At 42.3% G+C, this 27,438-nt stretch overlaps 1 protein-coding gene across 2 annotated transcripts in view; it reads right to left on the bottom strand.

Moving 5' to 3' along the window:
* Positions 1-234: 234 nt before the first annotated feature.
* TBC1D30 (TBC1 domain family member 30) overlaps positions 235-27,438 on the bottom strand; it is an 87,853-nt gene continuing 60,649 nt past the window's right edge. For both annotated transcript variants that reach the window (XM_079937837.1, XM_079937838.1), the window contains 6 exons: positions 25,807-25,975; positions 21,331-21,436; positions 11,891-12,003; positions 9,960-10,099; positions 7,354-7,560; positions 235-4,101 (listed from right to left, as the gene is read on the bottom strand). In XM_079937837.1, the coding sequence (XP_079793963.1) occupies positions 3,314-4,101; positions 7,354-7,560; positions 9,960-10,099; positions 11,891-12,003; positions 21,331-21,436; positions 25,807-25,975 (1,523 nt within the window). In that variant the 3' untranslated portion in view covers positions 235-3,313. The remainder of the gene's footprint in view (positions 4,102-7,353; positions 7,561-9,959; positions 10,100-11,890; positions 12,004-21,330; positions 21,437-25,806; positions 25,976-27,438) is intronic.

A 27,438-nucleotide genomic window follows, 5' to 3' on the forward strand; every position in this document is an offset into this window, starting at 1 on the left:
TTGTTATACGGCAGAAACTAACACACCATTGTAAAGCAATTATACTCCAATAAAGATGTGAAAAAAAAAAAAAAAAGTGGCTCAGAAAGAGTAAAGGGAGATTTTATGAGGGGAGATGGCAGGCTGTACACTTGACCACGGCTCTCCGTTATCTAGAATCCATAAGACCAGGAAGCTAAATGGCATTCTTATTGTTCTATTTTATTAAAACAAAGAAAAATGACAGATCCACAGGTTATTTTTATACACACACATACTTCCACACACACATACACACACACGCATTCCTGAATAAACTCTTTTACTCATATTCGGGAACTCGCCATTTTGCCAAGTTCTTGGCAGGTCATAGGCCACCCAGCAACCCAGTGATTAGACTGGCGGAGATGGAGTTTATTGGGCTGTTCTCTTGGTTCACGTGACCAAGGTGGGGTAAAGTTGACAGGGTAAGAGAAGGGGGTGGGGGAAGTCACAACAGCGTTCTATGCAGGCGCTCAGATAAACAACGTCACAATAGCTACAATAATGAGAATCTTTATGCATATATCTTTGTAATCAGTACAGTTCTTCAGAACAAGAGAGACTGAAAAAGGGAATACAATATTCCAAACAGTTACAGCCCCATAGGTTGACATTACAAACTAGGTTTAAAGTATCTGGAGGCTTTTGTAAGAGAACCGAGGTGCAGAGACATGAGGAGTCGGCTCCGGCCTAAGTGCTGACGGGGTACAGACATATCTAAAAATGAAGAAACCGCTACTTGGTAAGTACTGGTGCTGGCATACAGTGTCCAATACAAAGAAGATAAAAGTCCATACTGGTCTCTTCGTACATGCTGTGTGCTACAGGCTACTGCAGATCCTTTATTTTCTAAAGTAGGCAAAGCTCACAAGTTGACCGATACACATGGTGATTACATGGTACAACGCATGCACTTTAACAGGACAGAGTGCTTTCACAGGAATCTGTCAGGTTTGGAAATCCTGATGAGGTCATTTTGACCTCAAAGGACTATTTTCCTTTCAGTAGTTTATTCATTCATTCAACAGATACTTATCCCAAGCCGTGTGGTCACATCCATTCTTTTCTCAGGAAGACCAACCCCAGGAAACAGATACAGCATGTGCTGCTAACCCTAAGACAGGTGGCAGACAGCGATGGTACACGCCTAAGAACTGCAGTAAGTGCCCTCCACCGCCTCACCCACCTCCCCAGACCCAGACCCTCCGGGAGCTGGGAGCTGACTCAAGAGAGAAAAGAAAAATTCTCTATTCAAGTCAGACATCCCTCAAGGGGAAATGACTGTTCTGACTCACGTGGGAAGGGGGAGGAGGAAAGAATACAAGGTGGAATGTAAAGTTCAGCAGATGGAAGAAAATCGTTTCACTGCCCTAACTTTGGAAAATGCAGTGGGTCTCGTCCTGGGGGTGGTATGCGAAGTAATCCCGACTCTCCACCTACACCCTTCCCAAGACACAGGCTGTGGGAGCGGCTGCTTTTTAAGAAGCTGCATGCTAACTTCAGATGGCACAGAATTCTGCAAGACCAAAACTGCAATAACTTATTAGTCATATTTTCCACCTTCAGTTCTTTGGAGGGTAAAAATACCACAAAAGGGATAACTTTTCTCATTGTATATATCATTCTTGTGTTTTCTGTGCAAAAAAGCCCACACAACCACATTCTCTGTTTTATTATAAAAATTAGTGCCTCTCATAGTAAAAACTCTTTCTAAAACTATAGCTTTGGTTTCAGAATTAACAATCCAATTAGCTCCAATGAATACTGACTGCCTCATCAAAATGCCGGCAAGCCTAGCCGAGGTCTTCCAGGGAACGAGGATAAAAATGCCAAGTCTATCTTCTAACGTTGGTGGGAGAAGGGGATTGAGGAGTGAGCCTTTTGTCCAGCCAAAATGACAGCTGCATGAAGCATTTTTTAAATGAACTACGTTTTCGGATAAGAAGGTCAAAGCTGGTTTTATGAAATGCCATCTCAGGACTCTGTACCATCTGGAGAAAGGTCCTTTGAGTCAGGAGGGAGTGCAGTGAATAGCTTCCCAGTCTTGGTTTCTAGAACCTATGTAGCCAATGCACCTGGGTACACGGAGCATAAAACCCACCTACTGCACTGGAGGCAATGTGGCTGAGTCACACTGAGTATCGGGAGTATTTACCTTGAGTATCTGAAGTACTACTTCACCTCTGTGTGGCTCAGAGTTCCCATCTGCATGGTGGAGATAACAGGTGCTGTCTCTGGGGAGGAATGGGCGAGACAGAGCTAGAAAGCACTGGGGCCTTCTCCGGGGAAAGGCTGTGTTCAAGTAAGAAAGTACTCAACAAAGTACTCCCACCCATTAAAAAAAGCACAAAATTCAAGTAACAGAGTTGCAGGTGCCATGTTCCGGCTTTTGAGCAGAGGCTCCTCGCATCTGCAGTGGAGAACTGATAGGTAAATGAGCTGCATGGTGGAGGCCAGACAAGCTCTGTATAGAGCCCATGGATCATCCCACCAACGAGGACCAAAACTCTGCTTAAGAAGCGAACACGAAGCTCGAGGAAAGCTCAGTGGAGTCAGCAAGCTGTTGAGAGCAATTGCTTAAGGCATAACCCATTTGTGTCCTCTTCATAAGATCTTCCAGCTGATGATCAAGCTACATTTCAACAGATAAAGGTTTTCTTCCTTTTGCGGGTAGAAATAGAAAGTGAAAGAAAGGCTATCTAGATTTTTCTCCTGCATTTTAGCACAAGAATAAAACCCAGTTTTGAGACCGGCTGAAAGAAACTACTGAAGGAAAACTCACACGTACAAACATTCTCCCCAGGGGGGCACGAAGAGGGAAATTGGGAAGTTCTTTGCAACTAAGGAACTTACTTTCTTTTTACAGTTTCTGTTCTAGCAAGCTAGTGTGTGCATGCTTGAGTATTAATAACACCCAGAGAACTGGAAGGTTGGGTGGGGGGGTTGTCAAAGGCACCCTGAAGGCCCTCAGAACAGGAGGAAGGAAGAGGGGTTAACAGCCTAGATACAAAGTCTTTTCTAAACAGCTCACAATGAAAAGTTAGGAAAACTTCACACTTTAAAACCACAATATTTATTTTGCCACAAGAACCCACTGTATCGATGATCGGAAGACATCCCTATTCTAGCACCCATTATAAAATTTCCAGTTCCCATTTTTATGAACCGTTGCTCATCTCTGAACCTATCTCTTCGTTTTCAATGGACAACTGAAGCTCTCTTGGAGCCTTCCAGCTGGAACCCTTCTGCCACCGCGAAGAGGTGAATGTGGATACACAGTTGCTGAAAGATGTCACCGTTTCTTAGTACTACTGTTTCCACCGCTGGACTTGCTGAAGCTCCTGCTCATGTAAGGAAAGTGCACGGTTGGGGTTCTTTCTGTAGGACCATATAATCCCAAATTCCTGGCAGTGGCTGACTTCCGCAGTGGCTTGACGCTGGGAAAGGGGCTAAAGATGGGAGTTTTCGGGTGGCTGCCTTGGGGAGACTTGCCAGGGGCCTTGTTTCCTCCAGGTGTGTCTGGCGGCTCCGGGAGGTGCTGCTGGCAGGGCAGGTGCACCTTGGGATCAGTTTCAGCAGCAGCATCCCTTGCGTTCAGTTCCAAGGCTTCTAACTTCACCTGGACCACAGACACGTCGGCATCAGCATCCCCAAACAGTGGCTCTGGAGACTGCCCTTCGATGGTCCTCCCAGTGCCGCCATCAGAGCTGCCACCTTCCCTTTGAGCTGCCCCCGCACAATCGGAGGAAAATGCCTGCACTGCCCCCAGACTGTGAGTCTTGCAGCCCTCGTTCTGCTCGTCTATCAGCCCGACGGTGTCCCCACAGCCCAGCTGACTCTTGGTCCTCGCCGTGTTCTTTTTGTGGACCCGGATGTGAGTTCGCCATGGAGAATTGAGCTTGGTCCTGAGGTCTTCATAGGGGACGGGAGATACTTTGCCTCCTGTGTGACCAGGGATGTGGATGACGGCATTCTTGGCAGCTCTGTTTGACATTTTCATCTTCTTTCCTAAAAGAAGGTGGTTTATAACTGGAGAGTTGTTTACCTGAGATGGGAGAATGCTGGTCACTGGCCCTTTGTCTGAAAGAAATGTTGAAAGGTCGTGTGAAAGGTACCACAGAGAAAGACATCCAGCACAGAACAGGAGTCACACACAGGTTGTGCCCGGACCCTGCCCACATATTTCCCAGGTCTTGGCAGAGTCATGTAACTGAAGGCAGCAGAAACTGAATTCGATCCTAGAGCCTGGGGTACGGATTCCCTCCTCTTCAAAGAGGAGGAGACAAGCGGCTGAGGATACAAAAAGGAACAGACTCTGACCCGTTGTTACTAATTAGAGCCCAGCCTCCCTAATGTTTTTTACAGAGAGCCTTGTGTCTGAGAAGCAACCTCGGAGGTCTTGTATCTAGGAAATCTTTGAGGATTTTTTTTTTAAATAATAGGTCAAACACTATGACCATATAGATTACCAGCTGTCAGCTTCTGAGAGGTAGAAAAACAACACACTGCATATTATTGAGAGACAGCAGAATGAGAGAAGTGATAAGAAGGTGGTAAAAATGCAGTGACATCACAGCTATCCAGTGCCTGGCTCTACTTCCACTCCTGTGTCCTCAATTGACTTTGAAAGCAAATTGAAAACAGGAAAGCACCAAAAGCTGTGTTCTCCTGCAAGGCACTGTTAACAGTATTACCGTCCTCATCCTGCGGCTGACCCAGCCCCTATTTCCAATGAAGCTTCAACATTCATGGCCCCAGGGACGACAGCTGCAGGCAGAAGTATCAAAAGCAGACCCCGCCGCCTTTGGCCTTTGTGTGAACAGCCTTCCTCCTGATATCCAGGTCACGTGGCTGAACTCCCGTCTGTGCTTCTCGACTGCTCCTATCTACCTACCTCTGGTCACAGTCCAATCTTCACTGAAATTTTGACACCTGTTTCCTCTTCGCTCTATGTCCTCTTACCTACCTCGGTTACTTTACTGCCTCGGTGACTGACCCATCCTCCACCTGCCCAGTTCCATCCTAAACCTCATCACTCGGCTCTGCCTCATGTGAAAAATATTTAACTCTCATATTCCTCTCTTTGACTCTTCCAGCTCTCAGACTCTCGACGTAACTATACTTGGTACTAAACCATAAAGATTTCCGTTCCTTGATCCCTCAATCTTCTGATAACCTCTCACCGTCTCCTCGGCTCAATTACACCCCTACCCTGCTAGATGCACGGTGGATCCCTTGGACCACACCTCACCAATAACCACACATCCAGGCATCCCTATGGCTTCATCACACAGGCCTGGCAAAACTCCACTCTAGATCCACAATTCACATTCTCCTTTCCAAAACAGGAGCTGCTAATAGCTGCTGGGGGTGGGGATGCGGGTGGGGGGAAATCACACAGCCATGTGGATTGATTTCCCTTAAATTCATAACTTCCTATTTTTGTTAGGTCCGCAATGCCGCTGAACAAACTTTCTTTCCCTCTCCCATTGCTTCTGATGGCCGATCCAAATCTTCATTACTTTCTTTAAGCTCCCACCCAACCTTCAACTTACTCCCAAGCAAACAACTTTTCCTCCAATTTCTTCATACAAACAGAAGCTATCAGGACTGAAAAGCCTTAACTTCCTGTCCTCCCTAACCTAGGAAGCTGGTACCTCAACCACCATCCTTACCACCTTCCTTTAAATCTCAGAAGCTGAGGACTTTTGCCTCTAGCACAAGTTCAATCTCTCCGCCTGTGCTGCTGATCCTATCCTACACCATCTCCTCTAAAACCCCCGCTACTCAAAGTGCAATCCCCACCCAGCAGCAGTGGCATCGCCTGGAGGCTTATTGGAAATGCATCATCTCAGTCCCACCCACAGCTACTGAAGCAGATTCCTCCTCTTGACACATCCCCAAGTGATGCGTATTCACACTAAAGTTTGAGAAACAATGCTCTCAAACTTTGCCCTTGAGCAGCAATCTCTCCCTAAAAATAACCACATAAACCCTGATCTAGAGTAGGGGTCTGCGAACTTTTCCTGTAAAGGACCAGACTATAAATATTTTAGCCACTGTAGTGCAAAAGCAGCCAATAGACAATATGTAGACAAATGGGCATGCCTGTGTTTCAACAAAACTTTATTTATAAAAACAGGCAGTGCGCAGAATTTGACCTACAGACCATAGTTTGCTGACCCCTGACTAGAGTACAGACACTGGGCAGATTTAGTACCCAATGGCAATTGTTCACCATTCCACCTAAAGCTTCTGAAAGTGGTTGGAAAATAACTACATAAAGAATCAGAACATGGGGGTTCTAGCCCTAGCCTGACCACTCACTATAGTTATATAATCCTAGACAGTTGCTCAGCCTTCCTGAATTACCATTTCCTCATTTTTTAAAAGGATAGAAGAATATCTGTCCTTGCCTTTCTCATAGATTTAAGGACAAATGAGGATATGTATGTGCCAATGTTTTGAAAATTAAAGTGTTAGAGTTGTTAGTTCCTTTTGTGATTGCTTTTTTAATGATTCAGGATAAAGTAAGCATCTTTAAGAAGTTGCCTACTCCTCCCCAACAAGGGAAAGGTAAATTCAGTTTTTTTGCAAGATCAGTCACATGCTCACAAGCCTCTTAAAAACATGTCAAATTTACATCTTGGTTAATCCTGGATCGGCATCATTTTCATTAGGATTTCGCTTAAAAGAAGACAAACCAATTCCCAAATCAGCATATATTAAACAATAAATCAGACTGTTCATTGGGATTTGGGGAATTTAAAGGAAAAAAGAAGCTTGACAATCCTTGGAAAAGAGCATTTCCAACTGCAGTACAATTGTGTTCTTCTCAGCAGACTCCCAAGACACCGCTAACCCACAGTTAGCAGGCACAGTAATGGCTTTTTCCTTTTCCTCTGATCACAACATCTGTTGTATTACTACCTAAATGACTGGTAGCAATATTATTTACCAGTATACAGATGACTAAATTCTACTTCCAAATGCCTGAAATTTAAGAGGCAATAGCTCCCAAATGTCTCAAATCCAAGGACTGCATGGCTTTGCAACATTCTAATCATTTGTAAAGCCTTCTCCACAAGCATACAGAGTAAAGAAGTATTGAATACCATCAATTGCCTGGTCCTTGGGACCTTTCTCTTATTTAGAGCCTGATAAGATAAAATAAAAAGTGAGAAGATAAAGATGTTATTGTCTCCTGCCAGCTGTGTTGGTGGATGCCGAGCCAGAGTGAGCAGTAATTCCCAGGACATCCTGGGAATACTTGGTCTTCCTTTCACAATTTGACATGGAGCTGAAATTGACTCAAACAAAGAAGTACATTACCTGCCCTGATATACACCTGATGAACCTGCTGCTGCTGCTTCTTTTTAATCCGAGAATATTGCTGCTTCAGCGCGTTGATATCTGTGGTCATGCGTTCCATCATCATACTGTTAAAAGCTGCATGGTATTCACTTCGGCAGGAGTTGATCGCTCCTGGACTCAGCTCCGCAATGTTATTGGATCTCAGATTCTGGTCCCCATTTGGCTCTATATTCCAAGGAATAGAGACAAGGAGACACTATCACAGGAGGAGAACGGGACTAACTGGGAATTGCTTACACTATATAACCTGGGGTAGTATCTTAACCTCCAGGAAATTCTGAACCATAAAAAACATGTACACTAGAATTTGTCTAGTATTTGTTTTTATTTGGTCCTGAAAACATTTCTGCATTTTCTTATTAGGCTAACTGTGAGTCTGAAACGAGCTGTGTGGGTTCATTGTTTGATTTTATGACCCCTTTGTTCATTATATGGACATAAGATCCGCTGTTTCCAGATAAAAAATCACTGTCATTTTCTAAAATTCCCTTAGAAAAATATCACTCTAGCTGTCCAAAGTCAGGGTACAGATTTCCATATAACCACATGAGGATTTACAAGGTTCCACATTACTAACTGCACGAGGACTCACAACTATAAATTTGTACATTTTACACTGTAGGGTTTAGTCAGTCATTAAAAGTGAGTTTTTCTTAAATTAAAAACAGCAAGATAGTCTATAAGATTATCAAGACCTTAGATCATCGTATCACTAGAAACGAAATGTTTTTATTCATTTAACAAGCACTTCCTGACTGTCTACTATGTGTGTTATGTCTGACGTGGTTTCTGCTCCTGTTAACACCAACAACTCGTAGATTTATCCCTTAAATAAATTTGAGATTACCTCCAAGAAACAGAAATAAGTACCGTGTGAAAATACACTCACATGCCACACAGGTAAACAGGGGATAAAATTAGGCTTTTCTAACACGGTATGTAAAACTTTCCTGGGGACAAGCTTAAAAAAAGAGATTAGTAGGGGATTTCAAGTATCCTAACATCTGCTCAAAGTGTTATTCAGATAAAGACCGAACATCTGGTAAACTTTCTTTTTTATTGAAAATACTTCTCTAAGGAGAAGAAAATTAAAAGAGGACCTCTAATCTAACTAAAGTAAAACCAACAAGAAAGACTAAGGATGAAATTTAGGAGAAAATGACCATGTCATCCCAGAGCCTGTAATTGCACAGAAAGAATAACGGGGGAAAAAAATGGAACGTAGACCCAGATGACAGAAAGCAGATTCAAAAACATTAGAGTTAAAATACTAATTGATCCCGTAGCTAGAAACCAAAAGCTAAAATTCAGGCAACTAAAGAGGAGATAGAAACCATTACAAAACCAACAGAACTCTTGTTGAGTTCAGATTTTTTTAAGTCATTTAAAAAGATGACAGGGGAGTGCATACCAAGAACACACACAAAAAATGACATGAACCGAACATTAAGCAGGTTAAAACTCAAAACAAGCTAAGGCTTGCAGAACATACTCAAAACTACCACGACCAAAACAACAACAAAACAAACAGACAAACAAAAAGGAAGCCTTCTAAGCAAGAGGAACAAAAACAAGAAAATAGCCCCATGACTTTGAGAAGGCAGTATAAAGCTAGCAGATGGCAAAGAGAATGCAGAGGTGCCTGACATCTTTTGTTTCTGTCCTCTTTCAGCACGGAGAATGGTCTTCAAACTAGAATAAATGTCATAAAGGAAGAGCTGCCACCAAAGATAGGAAAGATCACAGTGGGGGAACCGCGAACTGCTTCAAAAGAGTTCATTACACGAATAATGTCCAATCTATTTTCTGCAAGAAAAAAACAAACATAGCATGACATTCAATTCAGAGCACCACTTTTTAAGGGGGATACTATCAAACTGCAGGACATTTAGAGGTGAATTTATAGAACTTTAAAAGTTCTGGAAGACATATCTTTGAGAAATTCTGAATTTGGACCATGAAGAAACTTTTGGGGGACGTGATGACTGTCCTCAAAATTCAAAGGAGACATCCAGCAGAAGAGGGAGCAGACTTGTTCTATTTTGTTCTGAAGAGAAGAACTATTAATAGAACTAGTAAGTGGAGTTTCTCTCTTCAAAACTAGAAACGCTGGGCTAAGCAGAGGAATTAGCAGAATGTCTTATGAGATAATGAGTTTCTGGTCACTGAAATTCAAGTAGAGGTACCACAATATTTTGGCTTTAGGGAGTACTTCTATAGTGGAAAAGAAGCCAGTCTATAATGGATTCAATTTAACTCAAACAGAATGTAGTAAGCATCTATTATATGCCAGGCTCGGTGCTAAGGAACTGAGCACACAAACTTAAATCAGACGAGTGGGAGGCAAAACGAATCATAAAGAAAAAGAAATATGTATTATGCATGAAACACATAACAGAGAGATCCTCCTAAATGATAAAGTAACAGAGAAGTTACTTTTAATAAAGACCTTTAATAGTGGTAATCAGTTCGGGAAACAACAGGCATTTATAGGACACAATAATACTACCCTTGCTATAGTGAACCAACACATTGTGAGTATCTAATAGATGCCACCTCTTTACCTTTAACTTGCTTTTGGTACTTCTGCAGTTCAGGTGCCAGGAGCCCACTAAAAGGTCCGAGACACCCCACTGCATTAGCAATAGCATCTTCATCATCTGGGTCATTCTCTTCATCGCTGTCTCTGACCTTACCACGTCGTCTTGGAAAACATAAAAGAAAAAGGAATATTTTTCCAAAAAGTGGTATTATTTTTAAATAAGTAATATAGCCACATGACTTAAATGACATATATATAAGGTATATACATGATTATAATTTCTATAACATATTTATATATTTATATATTATATTTTTATAATTTATACATATATATATAAAGTCCATCTCCCATCCCTGTCCAACTTCTACCCTGTTCTTGCCCCACTTAATCCCCACAGGTGACCACTGTTACTAGTTTCTGATGTGCTCTTCAGCTTCCTTATCAGTTAAATAAGCAAATATGACTATACAGTCTCATTTTTCACCTCTTTTTCATAAGTATTAGCATGCTATATATAAGTACACTCTTCTGCACCTTGCTTTTATTCACCTAAAAAAAAAATCTCTCCATATTCACAGAGAGCTTCCTCCTCATCCTTTTCTTAATGTCTGCACTGTACTGTATGTATACATTATTGTTCGTATGTCTGCACTGTACCGTATGTATACATTATTGTTCGTAGGTGTGCACTGTATTGTATGTATGTAGCCCATGTTATGGAACCAGGCTGCTAAATGATGCACACTCAAGTGGTTTCCAATATTAAACTATTATAAACAACACTGCAATAAATAACCTTATACCTACTGTGTTTTGCATGTGTACAAATATATTTGTTGGATAATTCAGAAAGGTAGACTTGCTGGGTCAAAGGATATATGCAATAGTAATGTGGGAAAATACGGTCAAATTGCCTGCCCCAAATCCCATGGTAATTAACCTCTCGTGAGCAAAGTGTAAGAGTGCCCGTTTCCCTATAGCCTTATCAACAGAGAGCACATCAACCTTTTGAATTTTTGTCAACCTGATAGGTGAAAAAAACAGAATCTCAATCTTGCTTTAAGCTGCATTTCTCTTAGTCCAAGTGAAGCTGCCTTTTATGTAAACTGCCTATTCCCATACTTTCATCATTTTTCAGATGGTGGTCATTTTCTTATTGACTTCTAAGAACTTTATATATGAGAGGAATCAGTTACAAATATTTCTTCACAAATATTTTTGTGTCTGCTTACGGAGGTTTTCTTTTGCTCTGTTTTGGTTTTAGTCATGCAGAAAATTATTTTTAAAGTACTTAATTTTTTATCCCTTATTGGTTTTTTTGAGTCAGTTATTAAGGCCTTCCCAATTCCAAAGAACTAAAGACATCCTTCCACATTTTCTTCTGCTTATTATTTCAGTTTTTTCTATTTAACTGTCTCATCTCTATGGAGTTTATCCTGATGTATGGTGTAAAGTATGACTCTAACTTTATTCCTTTCCAGACTGAGTCTCATTGGCCCAGCACCATTTACTAAATAGTATATCTTTTCAGTGTTGATTTACATTTTCATATATTAAATTCCTGTGTGTGTGTGTGTGTGTGTGTGTGTGTGTGTGTGTATACATATTTGTTAATTTCTGGTCTCCACAGTATTTTAAACTAGCTCATCTGTCTACACTTCTTTGATTCTACCCTTTTTTAATTACTGAGATTTTTAATATTTGATATTTTTAAATAAGTTGTGGGGTTGCTAAATATCCCTTCAGTTTATGTTCCAACCTTCTTTGGAAAGTACACTTTCAAAAATCTCCCTCTGGAATTTAAATCAAAACCTTTGGGAAAGAGATATTCAGATTTTAAGCACCAAACTACTTCAAATGTATTTCTGGGGTTTAACAAATATTAATAACAAATTAAGGTATTAAGTCTTCCATCATGAAAACAAGAAGAAAAAAAAAAAAGGACCTTACCCAGAAACTGAGGTGGGCTTAATTGTGGCTGGGAATGGTGTAATGTTGTAGGTGTATTTTTCCCTCAGCTCTGCCAACTGTGGAAAAGGGAATGGAGCCATAGAATATACAGTCTGGAAAACAAGAACAAAAATGCCAAGTCTGAAATGGTGGCCTTAAACAGCTCTTATCAATCCTGCAAAGACATTAAAGTTCTATGATTTGGGTGTGAAGAGGTAGATACTGCTCCTTACACAGCAGGTGGAGAGAATATACTTCAGTATCGTTTTAGAGAAAGACAAAAGAATACTGATAAAACAACAGTTAGTCCCCAGATCAACCCAGCTGGGACTGGGCACGCCAACTGGTGAACATGGGTGGGCAAATGGGGACAGTCTGACGTTCTCTTGCTCATTTGATAGATGGGCTAATTCAGAAATTCCCAGCTCCCTATTACTTCTTTCGCCGTGAACCCATCAATCTTCTTCATAGGTACCACTCGTTTCTCAAAGCTTTGCTTGATGATTGTTATAGGCATCAAATGTCAGCCTTCCAGATACAATTATGTCCGGGGGAAAATCTTGCGATCACCTGCAAGCTTTCTCCAAAGATACCACCTTTTCAAATGTCTGTGAATCAGTTCTAGGTGAAAATTGTTAACTGTTATTTTTTTTTTTTTTTTTTTCAGTACGCGGGCCTCTCACTGTTGTGGCCTCTCCCGTTGCGGAGCACAGGCTCCGGACGCGCAGGCTCAGCGGCCATGGCTCACGGGCCCAGCCGCTCCGCAGCATGTGGGATCTTCCCGGACTGGGGCACGAACGCATGTCCCCTGCATCGGCAGGCGGACTCTTAACCACTGCGCCACCAGGGAAGCCCCTTAACTGTTATTTTTAAAGAAAAAAAAGAAAGAAAAAAAAGTGACAGGGTGTAAAGCACAGGCTGTTAAAAATCTATAAATAAAATTGGGAAAAGCACCTGTGCTTCCTCCAGGATTTTAAGATTATGTATCATTCTACCAGCAGGAGGAAAATCATCTTGTTTGTTCTCTTAATTTTATGAAAATTTAACTGCTCCAAACATATTTCTTCAATCTTTCGGGTTCTTATTCACCAGAAAATGTATATTAATCACATTAACTTTCATTTCTTCCAGGAAGCCATTCAAATGTCCTGATAACACTTTTCTAGGACAATATTTTGAAGTGGTATTTTTCATTTCAACAGTACTGTTTTCCTGAAGGCTTAGGAGATGTCTAATATCTGCACAGGTAGGAAAAGGAGGGCTCTGAAAGGGGCTTCCTAGCACTGCAGCCTCACCCCACAGCTCAGAGCCACCACCGGGACAGTCCACCACAATTTCGATTCTAAACAGTCTGCACATCTGACTGTCCCCAAACTTCTGTGGTATCCGCTTATACCTTAGTGTAACATCCCAAGATTCCAAACAAGGAAGTGTTGACTAAAATTCCTTCCCTTTGATTCTCCATTGCTTATTAGGCAAAGTTACACAGTTTATTGGGACCACAAAAGTCATCTCCAAGTCGTATTATCTCACACATACTTGATTACAGACAGTCCCTGACTTACAATGGTTCAACTTAAATGATTTTTCCAGTTTACGAAGGTGCAAAAGTGATACACATTCAGTAGAAACCCTTCTTCGAATTTAGAATTTGGAACTTTTCCTGGGTTTACGATACGCCATAGGTCCTCTCCCGTGATGCTGGGCAAGGCAGCTCCCCATCAGCCACGGGATCACGAGGGGAAACAACCAATACATTTACAACCATTCTGGACCCAGACAACCGTTCTGTTTTTCACTTGCAGTTCAGTATGCAATAAATTACGTGAGTTATTCAACTCTTCATCATAAAACAGGCTTCGTGTCAGATGATTCTGCCCAACTCTAGGCTAATGTAAGTGTTCTGGGCATGTTTAAGGCAGGCCAGGCTCAGCTGTGATGTTTGGTAGGTTAGGTGTATTAAATGCATTTTCAACGTATGAAGGGCTTATCTGGATGTAACCCCATCGGAAGTCCAGGAAGATCTGTGTACCCAAAAGGCTGAGAAGCAGTACAAATTTACTAACAGTCAACTGTTCCCCACTGGGAAGAAGCAGAAGGCGCCCTGTGGTTCCCACTAGGCTGGAGTGTGAGACTAAACTGGTTCCCAACCTCTCTAGGCCTCCTTTCTCTCATCTGAAAAAATGAAGGCATGAAACTCAGGACGCTGGTTACCTCTGAGAGGAGAGGGGGTGGCGGGATCAGAGAGAAGGGTATGAGGGTGTTCACCTGTGCTGTTAATGTTTTATTTAAGTTGGGTCATAGGTGTGTAAGTTTTATTATTTTAATGCATTCTGTATGCCTGAAATACTTCATATAATTTCATTAATAACATGGTCAGAGTACACGCTCACATTTTTTGATCCCACAAAGTGTACCAGCAGCCCATCGCCCGAGAACCTGCTTTACTGCCAGTATGGAATTCTTCCCTCCTTGCTCCTGTGACCTGTCTTAACTCCACATACCCTTTTGAGGGAAATGGAAAGATGTGAAAACCTCAGCACCCCAACTTTAAGTGCAGAGCACGGCACCTCTGCTTGGGCCTCAGTACAGCAGCATCACTCTCTGACACATCAAATGTTGGTCCCGCTGCTGGGCCAAGAGTCAGCCTGTCCCTCACTCATGAGACTTTTCTTCCTTAACAATTTAGAAACCTGGTTCAGATTTCAAGAAACGCATACCATGCAATGAATAGCACGGTGACTATAGTTAATGATACTATATTGCGTATTTGAAAGTTGCTAAGAGAGTAGATCTTAAAAGTTCTCATCACAAGAAAAAAAATTTGTAACTGTGTGTGGTAATCAGTGTTGACGGGACTTACTGTGATCATTTCACAATATATACAAATATCGAATCATTATGTTGTATATCTGAAACTAGTGTAATGTTATATGCCAATCATATCTCAATAAAAGAGAAACCCACACCATCTGGATTCAAGTTTAAAAGATGAAATTATTAATGCTAGGAATTTCAAAATTCTCTACAAAGTAAGATGCCTCATTGGAGACAATTAGTGGGATGTCTAGCTGAAGATTCACTTGTTTTATTTTTGCCAGTTTTATTAAAAGTTATCAGAAAACTCCTTTGTCCAGCCTCATGAAGGAAGTGTGTAAGAAAAGAAAGTGCTAATAAGGACCTACTGTATAGCATGGGAAACTCTACTCAATACTCTGTAATGGCCTATATGGGAAAAGAATCTAAAAAAGAGTGGATATATATATATGTATAACAGATTCACTTTGCTGTACATCTGAAACTAACACAACATTGTAAATAAACTATACTCCAATAAATATTAAAAGAAAAAAAAGAAAGAAAGGGAAGTACATCTTGCCCCTACTCTGTCCCATCCTGCTCCAGGGTAAACAGTCTGGGGTCTTACCAAGCTTCCTTCAAGGGCGACTCAGCTAAAGACACTGGACCAAAAGGAACACTGGCTCCATCGAGCTGCATTCTCTATTCCTGGTCTTCCTTTCTCTATAATTTACTTTTAGTCAGCCCTTCAAAGCATACATCGGTGTTCCTGAAACAAATGTGCTAAGAGTACTTTGCATATACTCACTCACTTAAAGGTCTCACATGTCGGCAGGCATGTTTATCCCATGAAGGTACACCACACACACCACCACAGTCCTCAGGATACCTGAGAAACTGTAGACTTCCAACTGTGTAAATCAGAGATTTGTAACAGATTTCAAGAAAGGAATTTTACTAATCATCTTAGAGCCAAAGTATAGTACATGAATAGGGTCTTAGGGTTAGAAAGAAATTTAAACATAATTTAGTTCAACCTCCGTCCCAAGCAGGAGTTCGCTCTAACGCATCTCCAACAGATGATCATAAAGGCACTGCTGAAACACCTGCAGTTACGGGCACACACAATTCTGCAAGGCAGACCGTTTCATTTTGACAGCACTAATTAATCAAACAGTAACCTTCTACTGGACAAGCGTTCACATCCACGTAATTTCTACTTCATCACTGATACCAAAAAGGGAACAGTCCAAGGGCAGGTCCTGCCTCACGGCACGTGAAAGCTCCCCGCAGCTAACAGTAAATTATTGACAACCACTTCGGGCTAGGTTTTCCTAAGCACCTAAAACCCATCTAGTAAACAGCATCTAACTAACTTTTCTCTATATTACTCTTAAAGAATTCATGAGAGACTTTGTCAAAAGTCTTACTGAAATCCATATACACTATTTCATCAGCATTCTCCCAACATCTTTTTCTAACATTGTTTTTTTTTTTAAATGGCCATTACTAGTAAAATAAAAGAGTAATGCAATTTGCAGGGGGAAAAAACCCAGTAGATTATTTTGCGTATGGCCCCTAGAACTGAAAAAAATACAGAAGACCAAACAGGGAGAACGTTTTCAGCTCGAAAATAAAGATCTGTATGCAGTCCAAATTTTTCATCTGGAGTCATTTCAGGTTTGCTGACAGACTTAAAAGTCTACCATAATTGGATCACAGCCATTGAATTAATTTTTTTTAAGAGTACAGAAAAGAGAGTGCTTGAAATGACATTCAGCGTTTCTCTCCTTAATACTCTACGATGTCAAGGAAAACCAAGCCTATTTACTGCCCAAACTACCAACACACATTTAAATAGACATTTATATTTAGGCACTGCTGAAAAGGAGCTGTATTTCTCTTTTTCATTATTGACATGCTTTAAAAGAAACATGAAAACATAAATTGTACAAAATTAGGCTCAATTCATCTTCACCAGATGTTTCCCTCGGCAGGAGAAATGCTGCTAAAATGGAATTCTAATCAATCAAGCCACAGCCTACATTTTTCCTTCCAGGATTCTCTTAAAGCAGAGTAAAGAAGAGGTGCTCTTTTCTATTTTTTTTTTTTTTTTTTTTTTTTTTGCGGTACGTGGGTCTCTCACTATTGTGGCCTCTCCCGTTGCGGAGCACAGGCTCTGGACGCGCAGGCTCAGCGGCTCCGCAGCATGTGGGATCCTCCCGTACCGGGACACGAACCCGTGTCTCCTGCAACGGCAGGCGGACTCTCAACCACTGCGCCACCAGGGAAGCCCATCTCTTAATACTTAAGACTGGAAATTCCTGAAGGACAAAGATGGAGTACCTCAACATATCTATCATTCCTTCTGGCAATGTTTAAACTTTAGGTGAGATAAAACGTTCCTCATTCTTCTAAAAGGGATTTCAGCTTTTAGAAAGTCATGTTTTCAATAAGGTGGAAGCCCTGTGTTGGGTGGTGAGGAGAAGCACTTGGCCAGGTGTCGAGCTTGGGCCCCAGTTCTGGGTCTGCCACTAGACAACCTAAGAATATGGCAAGAGGCTCACTCTCCACGTCTTAGTTTCTTCTCTGTAAAATGACAGAATTAGGTTAGTGGACTGTTAAGCTTCTTTCAAACCAGTGTTTGTCTAAGTGTTAGCTCAAAGCCACTTGCATCAGAACCACCCACGGGCCAAATATCTGCCTTTTAATACACTCCTGACGTGCGGCTTACACACAGTCACGTTTGAAAACCACTGCCTCGAGTTCTAATGGTCTATAATTCTGTGTATGCACTGAGCAACCAGGTGGGTTCTCAGCGCTACATTAGATGTTATGGGAATACAGGGTAATACAAGGCCCTTATCATTAAGGAAGTTGCTAGATAAGATTAACATATTTGAAAAAATACCAAACAATATAAAATAATTTGTAATGAACATTAAGTCAATTGCTGACAATCTTAAGTACTGAAGGAGTAGGGAAGAGGTATCATCAACGAGGGCTGAGATGACAGAGCCTGAGGGGAGGGGAGAACAGACTGAGTAGGATCCGGTAGGCAGAAAGGATCTGCCCAGATAGGGTGTCAGAGGGAACCACAAGCCCTGTCATGGGGATGAGCAAGGCCCACAGGGGACTGGGTGGGGACAGAGCTATGGCCAGTGCAATAGGTCCTGGCTGTGAAGTAGTGGGGAGCGCCTCTGGATAGGTAAGAAATGGGGCCACCACAGAATACCTCCAATGCAACCACTGTGAAGACAAATCCACCTTCCTCCCCTGTGAACTTTTCCTCTTCTTCCTAAGCCAGAAACCTGGGGGCTGTCCTTGGTTCTCCCTGTCTTTCTCCCTCACCCCATGTCCACTTCCCATGGCCAAGTCCTGTCAACTTCACCTTCTAAGTACTGCCTCTGTTCCATTCTTGCTTCGACCCTTCACTGCCTCCCCATGGTGACCCCTTCAAGTCCACCCTTCACAGAGTTGCCCCTGTAATCAACATCAGACACAACTGAGACCATTTCCCTCTTCTCCCTAAAACCTCTCAGGCCCACAGCTCTTCTTCTCTTTCCAAAGGTTCCACAGAGGCCCAAGAACTCCAGCAAGCACAACCTCACAACCACTGACCTCCAGGATCAAGTCCACACTCCTAACCATGGGTTGTGGTCTCCCACGAGCCATCCCTGTATACCAAACTCCTGTAGCTTCCTTCCCACACCATAAAGGTTTTCATTGCCAATGCCTTGTCTCATGCTGTTCCCTCAGCCATGAACTGCCTGTCTGCTCTGCACCACTGCCTCAAACTCAAACACACACACACACACACACACACACACACACACACACACACACACAGCCTGACCTACTCCGATCCATCTTTAAAGGTAAAACCAGGGCTTCCCTGGTGGCGCAGTGGTTGAGAGTCCGCCTGCTGATGCAGGGGACGCAGGTTCGTGCCCCAGTCCGCGAAGATCCCACATGGCCACTGAGGCTGCGCGTCCGGAGCCTGTGCTCCGCAACGGGAGAGGCCACAACAGTGAGAGGCCCGCGTACCATACCACAAAAAAAAAAAAAAAAGGTAAAACCAGATATTAATTCCCTCAAGAAAGGCTTCTGACAGAGAGAGATGTTCTTTTAATATTTGGAGAAGTTAATACAGGGCCTAGAAAACTAGGCTGAAACATTTTATTTACTGCAGTTGATAACAAGGAAGCACAGGTTTTATGAAGAACAATAAAATGACCAAAGCAGTAAGTGTGGACAAATACTCTGGCAGCAAAGTGAGGATTGTATTAGAGCAGGCGGACCCCAGAAGGAGGGCCATCATCTCTGAGTGTGGTTTAATTTAGCAAACATTCACTGAGAAAGAGAAGGCAGAAAACTAGTTGCAGACTCTCCATAGATATTTGCTTAATGAATTAATACATTTATTGTGCAGCACCAGTAAAAGGCAAAGTGCTATGTGCTATGAGCAAAGCACAGTCCCTGTCCTTAAGGAACTTACAGTATCACAGCCTCAACTCAAGGTAGAATGTAATGAAGGCTCACAGAAGAGGTACAAGGAAAATGTGGTGAGGCAAAGAAGGAGACGCTTTCAGTCGAGACTATCAGAACGTTTCACAAAGAAGATGGCATCTGAACTGGACATTTCACAAGGAAGCAGGCCTGAAACACGTGAAGGGAGAAGAGAAAGACGGAACAGAGAGAGCAAAGGCGTAGAGGAGGCATGTTCCCAGGCCTTTCTGGGAACAGGGAAGACAGTGTGACTTGACTAGACGAGGTCAAGGGTACAAAAGGGAGGAATAGGAACTATGGCTGAAAAGATGGGTTAATGCCGGACAGTCAAGAGCACTGGAGGATAAGCTGAGAAACCCATGCTTTGTGTTGTAGGCAGTGAGTAGTCACTGTAGTTTCATGAGTGAGGGAGAAGGGATGAGATCTCACAGTCCCGCCTGGGGCATGTGAACCAGGCAATTCTGTAGGATGTAAAGGATCTCACACGTGGAAAATGCCAAGCTTGGACCTCACATCCACAACAATGTTCAATAAAAGGCCCTTCCCTCTAAGAGAGAGAATGAGCAATGAAGCAGCAGCCCAGGACGTGTGAGAGGAGTTGAAATCAGAACACAGAGGTCAGGGGCAGATAGAGCGTTCCACCTCTGAGACAGACAGGAAGGAAGAAAGACCAGATGACAATGCAAAGAAAACATGAAATACAAAATATGAATGTTCAGGGAAGTTATACCAGGTGGTCAGTATTCTCAGTGAATCGGGCAGCTGTCTGCTAAAAGTGAGGGATTCTGAGAAAGAGCTGGAGGTACCAGGATACAAGCAAAGGAACTGCAACCTCTTCACTTGACAAGTCCTAAATCAGGGCCTGAGTCTCTGTTTTCTAACCTGTTGACTGGGCTCCACCACCCAGAAATGACCTCAGGCATGGAACCCAACATGAAAATTGACACCAAAAAAAAAAAAAAAGGGAGAGAGAAACCACAGAGAAAGAAGGAACTAAGGCCCAAGGACAACCTTGGACAAGACCAACTGTTGGTCAGTGGGCAGGATGAAGGAAGAACTAGCAAGAGAAGCAGTGGTCAAAAGCGGGAGGAGGGCTTCCCTGGTGGCGCAGTAGTTGAGAGTCCGCCTGCCGATGCAGGGGACACGGGTTCGTGTCCCGGTCCAGGAAGATCCCACATGCCGTGTAGCGGCTGGGCCCGTGAGCCATGGCCGCTGAGCCTGCGCGTCCGGAGCCTGTGCTCAGCAGTGGGAGAGGCCACAACAGTGAGAGGTCCGCGTACCGCAAAAAAAAAAAAAAAAAGCGGGAGGAGGCTGCAGAAAACTCATGTCATAGAGCCGAATGGAAGAGAGCTATCTCTTCTATATATATACTTATATATAGAAGTATATATAGTATATATATATACTATATATATATATTCTATATATATATAGTATATATATATATTCTATATATATATAGAAGAGATATACTTATCTCTTCTATATATATCTCTTCTATATATATCTCTTCTATATATATATATATATACTTCTATATATATATACTATATATATACTTCTATCTCTTCTATACTCACTGCCAATTTTAATGATTTGGAGAATGTAATCTTGAGATACAGCAACATGCCAGAAAAATGACCAAACCCTTCAAGTCTTCCATTTTGAAATTTATGATGCATATGTAATAACATGAGTTGCAAATGTGGGCAAAACAAATAAACCAAAATGCTGATTAGAATAATCTCCTTTTTATCCTCAATAATCCCTTCTCAGAAATAATGATTTCTCCCCACATGTCTCCCTTTACAGCTAAGAATCAGATTCAGAACAAATACCTGGTGATTTGGGGGGTGAGGGAGGAGGTATTCTGGTGGTTTTTTGGTTTTTATATTGCACGTTATGATTTTTAAGCAACACAGTTGGAACGAAAGCCGTAACGAATATCCATTTCTTCCTTCCTCTTGTGACACAGTTAAGATGCTTAACAAATTATATATAGACTCTTGGTCATTTGAAAAACTACATCTGAGGACTGGGAAAATACATTTCCCAGGATCGCTGCTCTCGCACTGCTTGCTCCCACGGTACCAGGGTCCCCCGAGCCAAGGGGGGTGGCACTGCCCACTCACCTGCATGAGTTCATGGCTTTCCAGGAGATCATTCTCCAGCATCTCCTGGGTAAGGCGCCCCATGGTGCTATAGAATTCATCTGCTGTTTCACAACATTCTATCTGCCTAGATAAAGGACAGAAAAAGGAACTGTTTAGGATACCCACGCTATCAGGTACATGCTGCAGGCACAACAAGGCATGTGTTCTCTTGCCATCAAATTGACCAAGTTAGCAACCAACAAAAGTCAAAATCCTATGATACACTCACAGGACAGCCTGTTTTAGGCAGAGAAAAGATTTTAAAAATTCGAAGGACAATGTAAAGGTACTTATTCTAGGATGAGTTCCCACCTTTGCTATGCTGCTCCGCTGACTCACAGCCCCATCTGTGGCATCTTTATTGTTTCCATGTGACACATTCTACACATCAGAATACCCATCACGGATCAGCAATTATAACCAGGAAATTGGGTGCCCAAGTACAATTATTCCCTAGAGGGGATCTGTTTCTCTGGATCTGCAAACTGCAGTGGCATTGACAGACTGAAATCAAACCACAGTAGAAGTGAAAGATGAAATATACAAGAACTTTATCTGCATATTTCATCAGTCCACAGGATATTTTCACAGGTAGTCTTTTCAGCCCTTCTCAGGACACTGCTGCTAGTTGGAAATTACACCCTGTTTCTTGTGTTTGGTTCGACATGTAAATAAAGAATATGTCACCTCCCATCCTGTGAGACAGGTGAGACTTTAATCCTTCTTCTAGAGGGGGAAGGAATAACCCAAAGCAAAGAGACCTGTGTATTTGTTTTATCTATTATGACATTCTTTGTATAGCAGGATAACTCTATTTGCCCACCAATCATAAGACATGCTCTTTGGCATACACTAAGGTTAGGGGATTTCTATAGAGCCATCCAAAACCAATATGATGATGGGAAAATTCCATGCTCTGGAGTGCTGTTCAAATCCCACTGCCACAACATGTAAATAAATAAATGAAATAAACGGCTGACGTGTTAATGAAAAATACCGAGTACCATGTGGGCATAAATAAAGTGGTTAAGTTTATCCTGTGAGTGGCAGGAAGAGCGAGGAAGAGAAGTAATGCCTAAGATGAGTTTGAAAAATATTCTGCAGGTTGACAAGGTGGAAAAAGCATCCCAAAGATGTGGATACAGGAGACAGAAGGCACTACCGGGGGAAATGCATGTAGGTCCCCACCACCAGCATGGGAGCGGCTGCACAGCTGGGGGCGACAGGGAGAGCTGAGGGCAGAGAGGTGCAGAGAGCAGATCGCAATGGCCTCCCTTGCCTGCTGAGCCCCCTCGGGACAAGAGTCACTGAAAGGCCTTTAATATGGAGTGTGGGAACAGACATGCCCTTGGCAAGGTTGCCCGGGAGGTGGCATGGCGATTTCGGGGTACGACGGGGAGGCCAGGGAGGACAGTGCCAGGCATGAGGCAACGAGGGAGGGAATCAAGGCAGTCAGATCAGAAAAGAAGGGACATGTGAAAGAGATGCCAGTGGGGCTAAGTAGATGGTCTACAGCTTACACGTTCCAAAAGTACCGCTGGTATGAGCAAAGGAGGAAATTTCACGTTGCAGAGGCAGGGTGATGGGAAGGGTCCCATGGATAACCACACACAAGGCACATATGTTACTCAGGAACACATAAGCTGGAGATCACCTGCATACTGTTTACGATTTTTCCAATGGAAAGTTTGTGGACAAGATTATAGGCCCTGGAGTCTGACTGATTACAGTCAGAAAGATCCAGGATTAAGTCCCAGCTCCGCTACTCATTAGCTGTGGGACAATGAGCTAGTTAATTAGTCTTCCTGGGGTAGTTTTCTCACTTGAAAAGACAGGGAGAATAATCCTACCTACTTCACAGGGTTGTGGGGAGAATCGAATGAGATGATGTGTGTAAACTTCCTAACACAATGACGGCACGGCAGGTACTTGATGTTGTATACATGTTGGTTGCCTTGCCTTTCGTTTAACAAACTGCATGCTCAAAACATGTATAATTATAACAAGCAAAGACTATGAAACATTTAAAATTCTACGAGTCTGATTCATAGATCCCTGAACTTCATAAACAGGAGCTATTTATAAGCAATAGATTCACATTATTAAAAGCACAGATTATAGAGCCAAGGTACCTAGGTTCAAAATCAGGCCTTTCCACTTACTAACTCGGTGATTTGGGGCAATTTACTTAACTTCTCTGTGCCTCAGTGCCCACATCTATAAAATGGGGATGATAACAGTACCTACCTCATAGGATGATGGTGAGGACTAAATGAGTTAATTTTACATCTAGAGTGCTTAGAACCATGCCTGTCCTTCGCAAGCACTCCATGAATATTGGATTTTAAGTGTAGCTATTATTATTTCAACAGTGTGCCATCCCTGGGATGACCACATGAATAAATTCTGATCCTACAAATAATGGATAGATGGGAATAAAATGAGAACCACCTCTTTTCCTCCTGCCCCATAATTAAGAACTAACAAAAAGGGGACCGTAACTGACTCAGCATACAGTAAAGTTCTTTAGCATTTTAACCCCATAAGCTAATTACTCAGTAACTATCACACCAGTTAGAGTGTGATAGTGTTTGATAGAGAAATTATCAAAGCTCAAAGAGTTTACGAGGTGTAGAGTGGGTTGGAAATATGTGACTGCAGAAAGAGGTAGACATCAGAAGAAAGTAATCAGGTAAGTAAATAGCACGACAAACCCCGCACAGATGAATTTATTTGCCTAGCTGAAAAGCTATGTACAATAAAACAAAGGCAAAGGAGATAGCTATATGATATTTAAAAATACTTCCACACAACAATGACTTTTTTTTAATCCCTGAATTGAGAGTCAGTGGATCTTTCTTACAAAAAGTAAAAAATACTGCAAGTCTCCAAGGAAACAACTGGTCATAGATAAAAAGGCTACTGAAAAAGGTTTTGATCCGTGTCGCCTATGGGTACCCACTCAAGTCATTTACAGCTCTAGGAAAGAAACATTAACAACTTCTCTGCATCTCCAAGTGGCACATATACACAATGGAATATTACTCAGCCATAAAAAGAAATGAATTTGAGTTATTTGTAGTGAGGTGGATGGACCTAGAGTCTGTCATACAGAGTGAAGTCAGAAAGAGAAAAACAAATACCGTATGCTAACGCATATATCTGGAAACTTAAAAAAAAATGGTACTGATGAACCTAGTGGCAGGGCAGGAATGAAGACGTAGACATAGAGAATGGACTTGAGGACATGGTGGGGGCAGGGGGAAGCTGGGGCAAAGTGAGAGTAGCATTGACATATATACACTACCAAATGTAAAACAGACAGCTAGTGGGAAGCAGCAGCATAGCACAGGGAGATCAGCTTGGTGCTTTATGACCACAAAAAGGGGTGGGATAGGGAGGGTGGGAGGGAGGTTCAAGAGGGAGGAGATATGGGGATATATGTATGCATATGGTTGATTCACTTTGTTGCACAACAGAAACTAACACAGCATTGTGAAGCAACTATACTCCAATATAATTTTTTTTTAAATCCTCTGCATCTTCAGTTAACTGCAACAACTTCATCCTGACGTCTCTTCCAGTACCCCAAAGGCAGAATTTTAATGTAATAGTCATAATACATTAGAGGTAGGTGAAAATACCCTAGTTTTTTCAGCTCTGCTACTAGACAAGAATGTAAGTAAAATCTGTCTAGTAGTAATAGATTGCAACATAGAATTAACTCTTTTTTTTTTTTTTTTTTAATGGTACGCGGGCCTCCCACTGCCATGGCCTCTCCCGCCACGGAGCACAGGCTCCGGACACGCAGGTCCAGCGGCCATGGCTCACGGGCCCAGCCACTCCGCGGCACGTGGGATCCTCCCAGACCGGGGCACGAACCCGTGTCCCCTGCATCGGCAGGCGGACTCTCAACTACTGCGCCACCAGGGAAGCCCCTAGAATTAACTCTTGATGAAATGAAGTAAGTTCTACTGTTGACTAGGTACCAAGCACCATGCTAGATACCCTTACACATATTATCTCATTTAATTTTATCACAGCTCACAAAATAAATTATAAAGATTCAAACATAAGCCAAATTGCAGTCTTAACCAACAAACCCACCCAGTCCTCTCCAGATCTGCCTGTTCCTCTTCCACCTACATCCCTTTCCCTCTCCCCAACCAGTGTCAGGAAAGATGCCGACAGTTCGGACCAGGCAGGACACCAGCACTGAGGAGGAGGAGACCTACAGGCCTGAAACAGCTTGCCTCCTTCAGTAAAATGGATTCTCTCTGCCCCCAACATTCACAGAAGAGCCAGCTGAGAGTTCAGAAGGCAGAAGCAATTGCACCGAGTTCACAACTTTCTCTCCTCCTCAAACCTAAATAGCAATCCTTTACTTGTTAGAGCACAAAAATGGTGTAAAGCCCTCAACACCACAGAAAAGAACAGCAGTGGGAAATCACTTACTCTCCTAGTTTTGCCCAGATAGCCAGCGACACCCTTAGGATGATTTCCGAACCTTCAAAGAAGACTGAATCCCAAATCTTTAAAACCGTATGGTTAGGGAGGCACGTAGCGAAGAGAGTCAGAAACCACTGCATCGTGAAGACATTAGTAAGTGGGGGCTCATATCCACCTGAAATGAAACAAACACTCTACATCTCTCCAGAATCGACAACTTGTAAGATATAAAAATACCCTCTTTCAGTCTCCCATGTCCACCCAAATATGTTATTTCCTGACTGATTTCTTTATATCTCTAAATTCTGGTTCCTTCCTCCTTTTGTCCTTCCTTGTTTCTTTTATTTTTTTATTTTTTTTTTACGCGGGCCTCTCACTGTTGTGGCCTCTCCCGTTACGGAGCACAGGCTCCAGACGCGCAGGCTCAGCAGCCATGGCTCACGGGCCCAGCAGCTCCGCGGCATGTGGGATCTTCCCAGACCAGGGCACGAACCCATGTCCCCTGCATTGGCAGGCGGACTCTCAACCACTGCGCCACCAGGGAAGCCCTGTTTTGTTTTTTTTTTTTGGAAGAACACTGGTGTGTTTAATAAAAATCTCAATAATTTGAACTTCACAGATTCTTTGTGATATTTCAGAAATCTTAACCTAAAATTTAATTTGGCTTTACCTATTGTGGGGTGCTGAAAATTAAGGAGGATGTTTTCCTTACCGAAAACAGGATAAAAAGGATTTTAACCTCTCAAAGGTAAAAGTTGATTTTCAAAACCTCCTAAAGCCTACCTTTATTCAAATGCTGCCGATAAAAATAAAATTGCTCATTAGCAGTTACCTGTCTACTTCTTAATTTATACATAGTTCTCAGACCACAATGGAATTAAACCAGAAATCAATAACAGAAATAAAGCTGGAAAATCCCAAAATACTCGGAGATCAAGCAAAGTGAAATTTTACAATATTTTTAACTAAACTATACCCAGTTTTAAAGACCTGGGATCCAGCTCACTTTGAAGTTTCTGGATTCACTAAAAAAGAGTCCCCTCCCATTTCCTGTGATCACATAAGCGTGTATTTTAATGAAATACAAAAACTTAGATATTTGGACTAATCCTCCCTCCAAATTACAGTCAGAAGGTGCAGTTACCCAAGTACAAGCAAAACAAGATCTGTTCTCCTGCACTCATTTTCTTGCTTCTTACCTATGAACAAAGGAATATCTTTGTTCAGAGACTAGAATCTGAGGTCACCACTTAAGCAAGTACAGGGCATTTAGGGGAAACATGGAGCCCAGTAAAAGTGTGTCTGACTCCAGGACAGAAAAGTTTGGTCTCGCTGGAAGCTTTATGAAATCCCCATCGGTTCACAAGTATACTGCACAGCCAAATTAAGTAAGATTGCTCAAATGAGTTAGAAGAAAATGCTTAGAGACGCTCAGGTGTCACTAAAATTTCCAGTGTATCTTAATCACAGATAGGGTCCTCAAAATCCTTTCGTATTTTCCCAGATTTAGATGCATGGATCAGGAACTGGCAACCATTTAAAGGAAACATAGCAAACTTCTGACTATTCTATTTCTGGTATCCTGAGCACAGCCGGGGAAGTGCAAGCAGTGGGTATAATGACAGCTACGAGCTCAGG

This window comes from Stenella coeruleoalba (genome assembly GCF_951394435.1).
Source record: "Stenella coeruleoalba genome assembly, chromosome: 11".
NCBI lineage: Eukaryota > Metazoa > Chordata > Mammalia > Artiodactyla > Delphinidae > Stenella > Stenella coeruleoalba.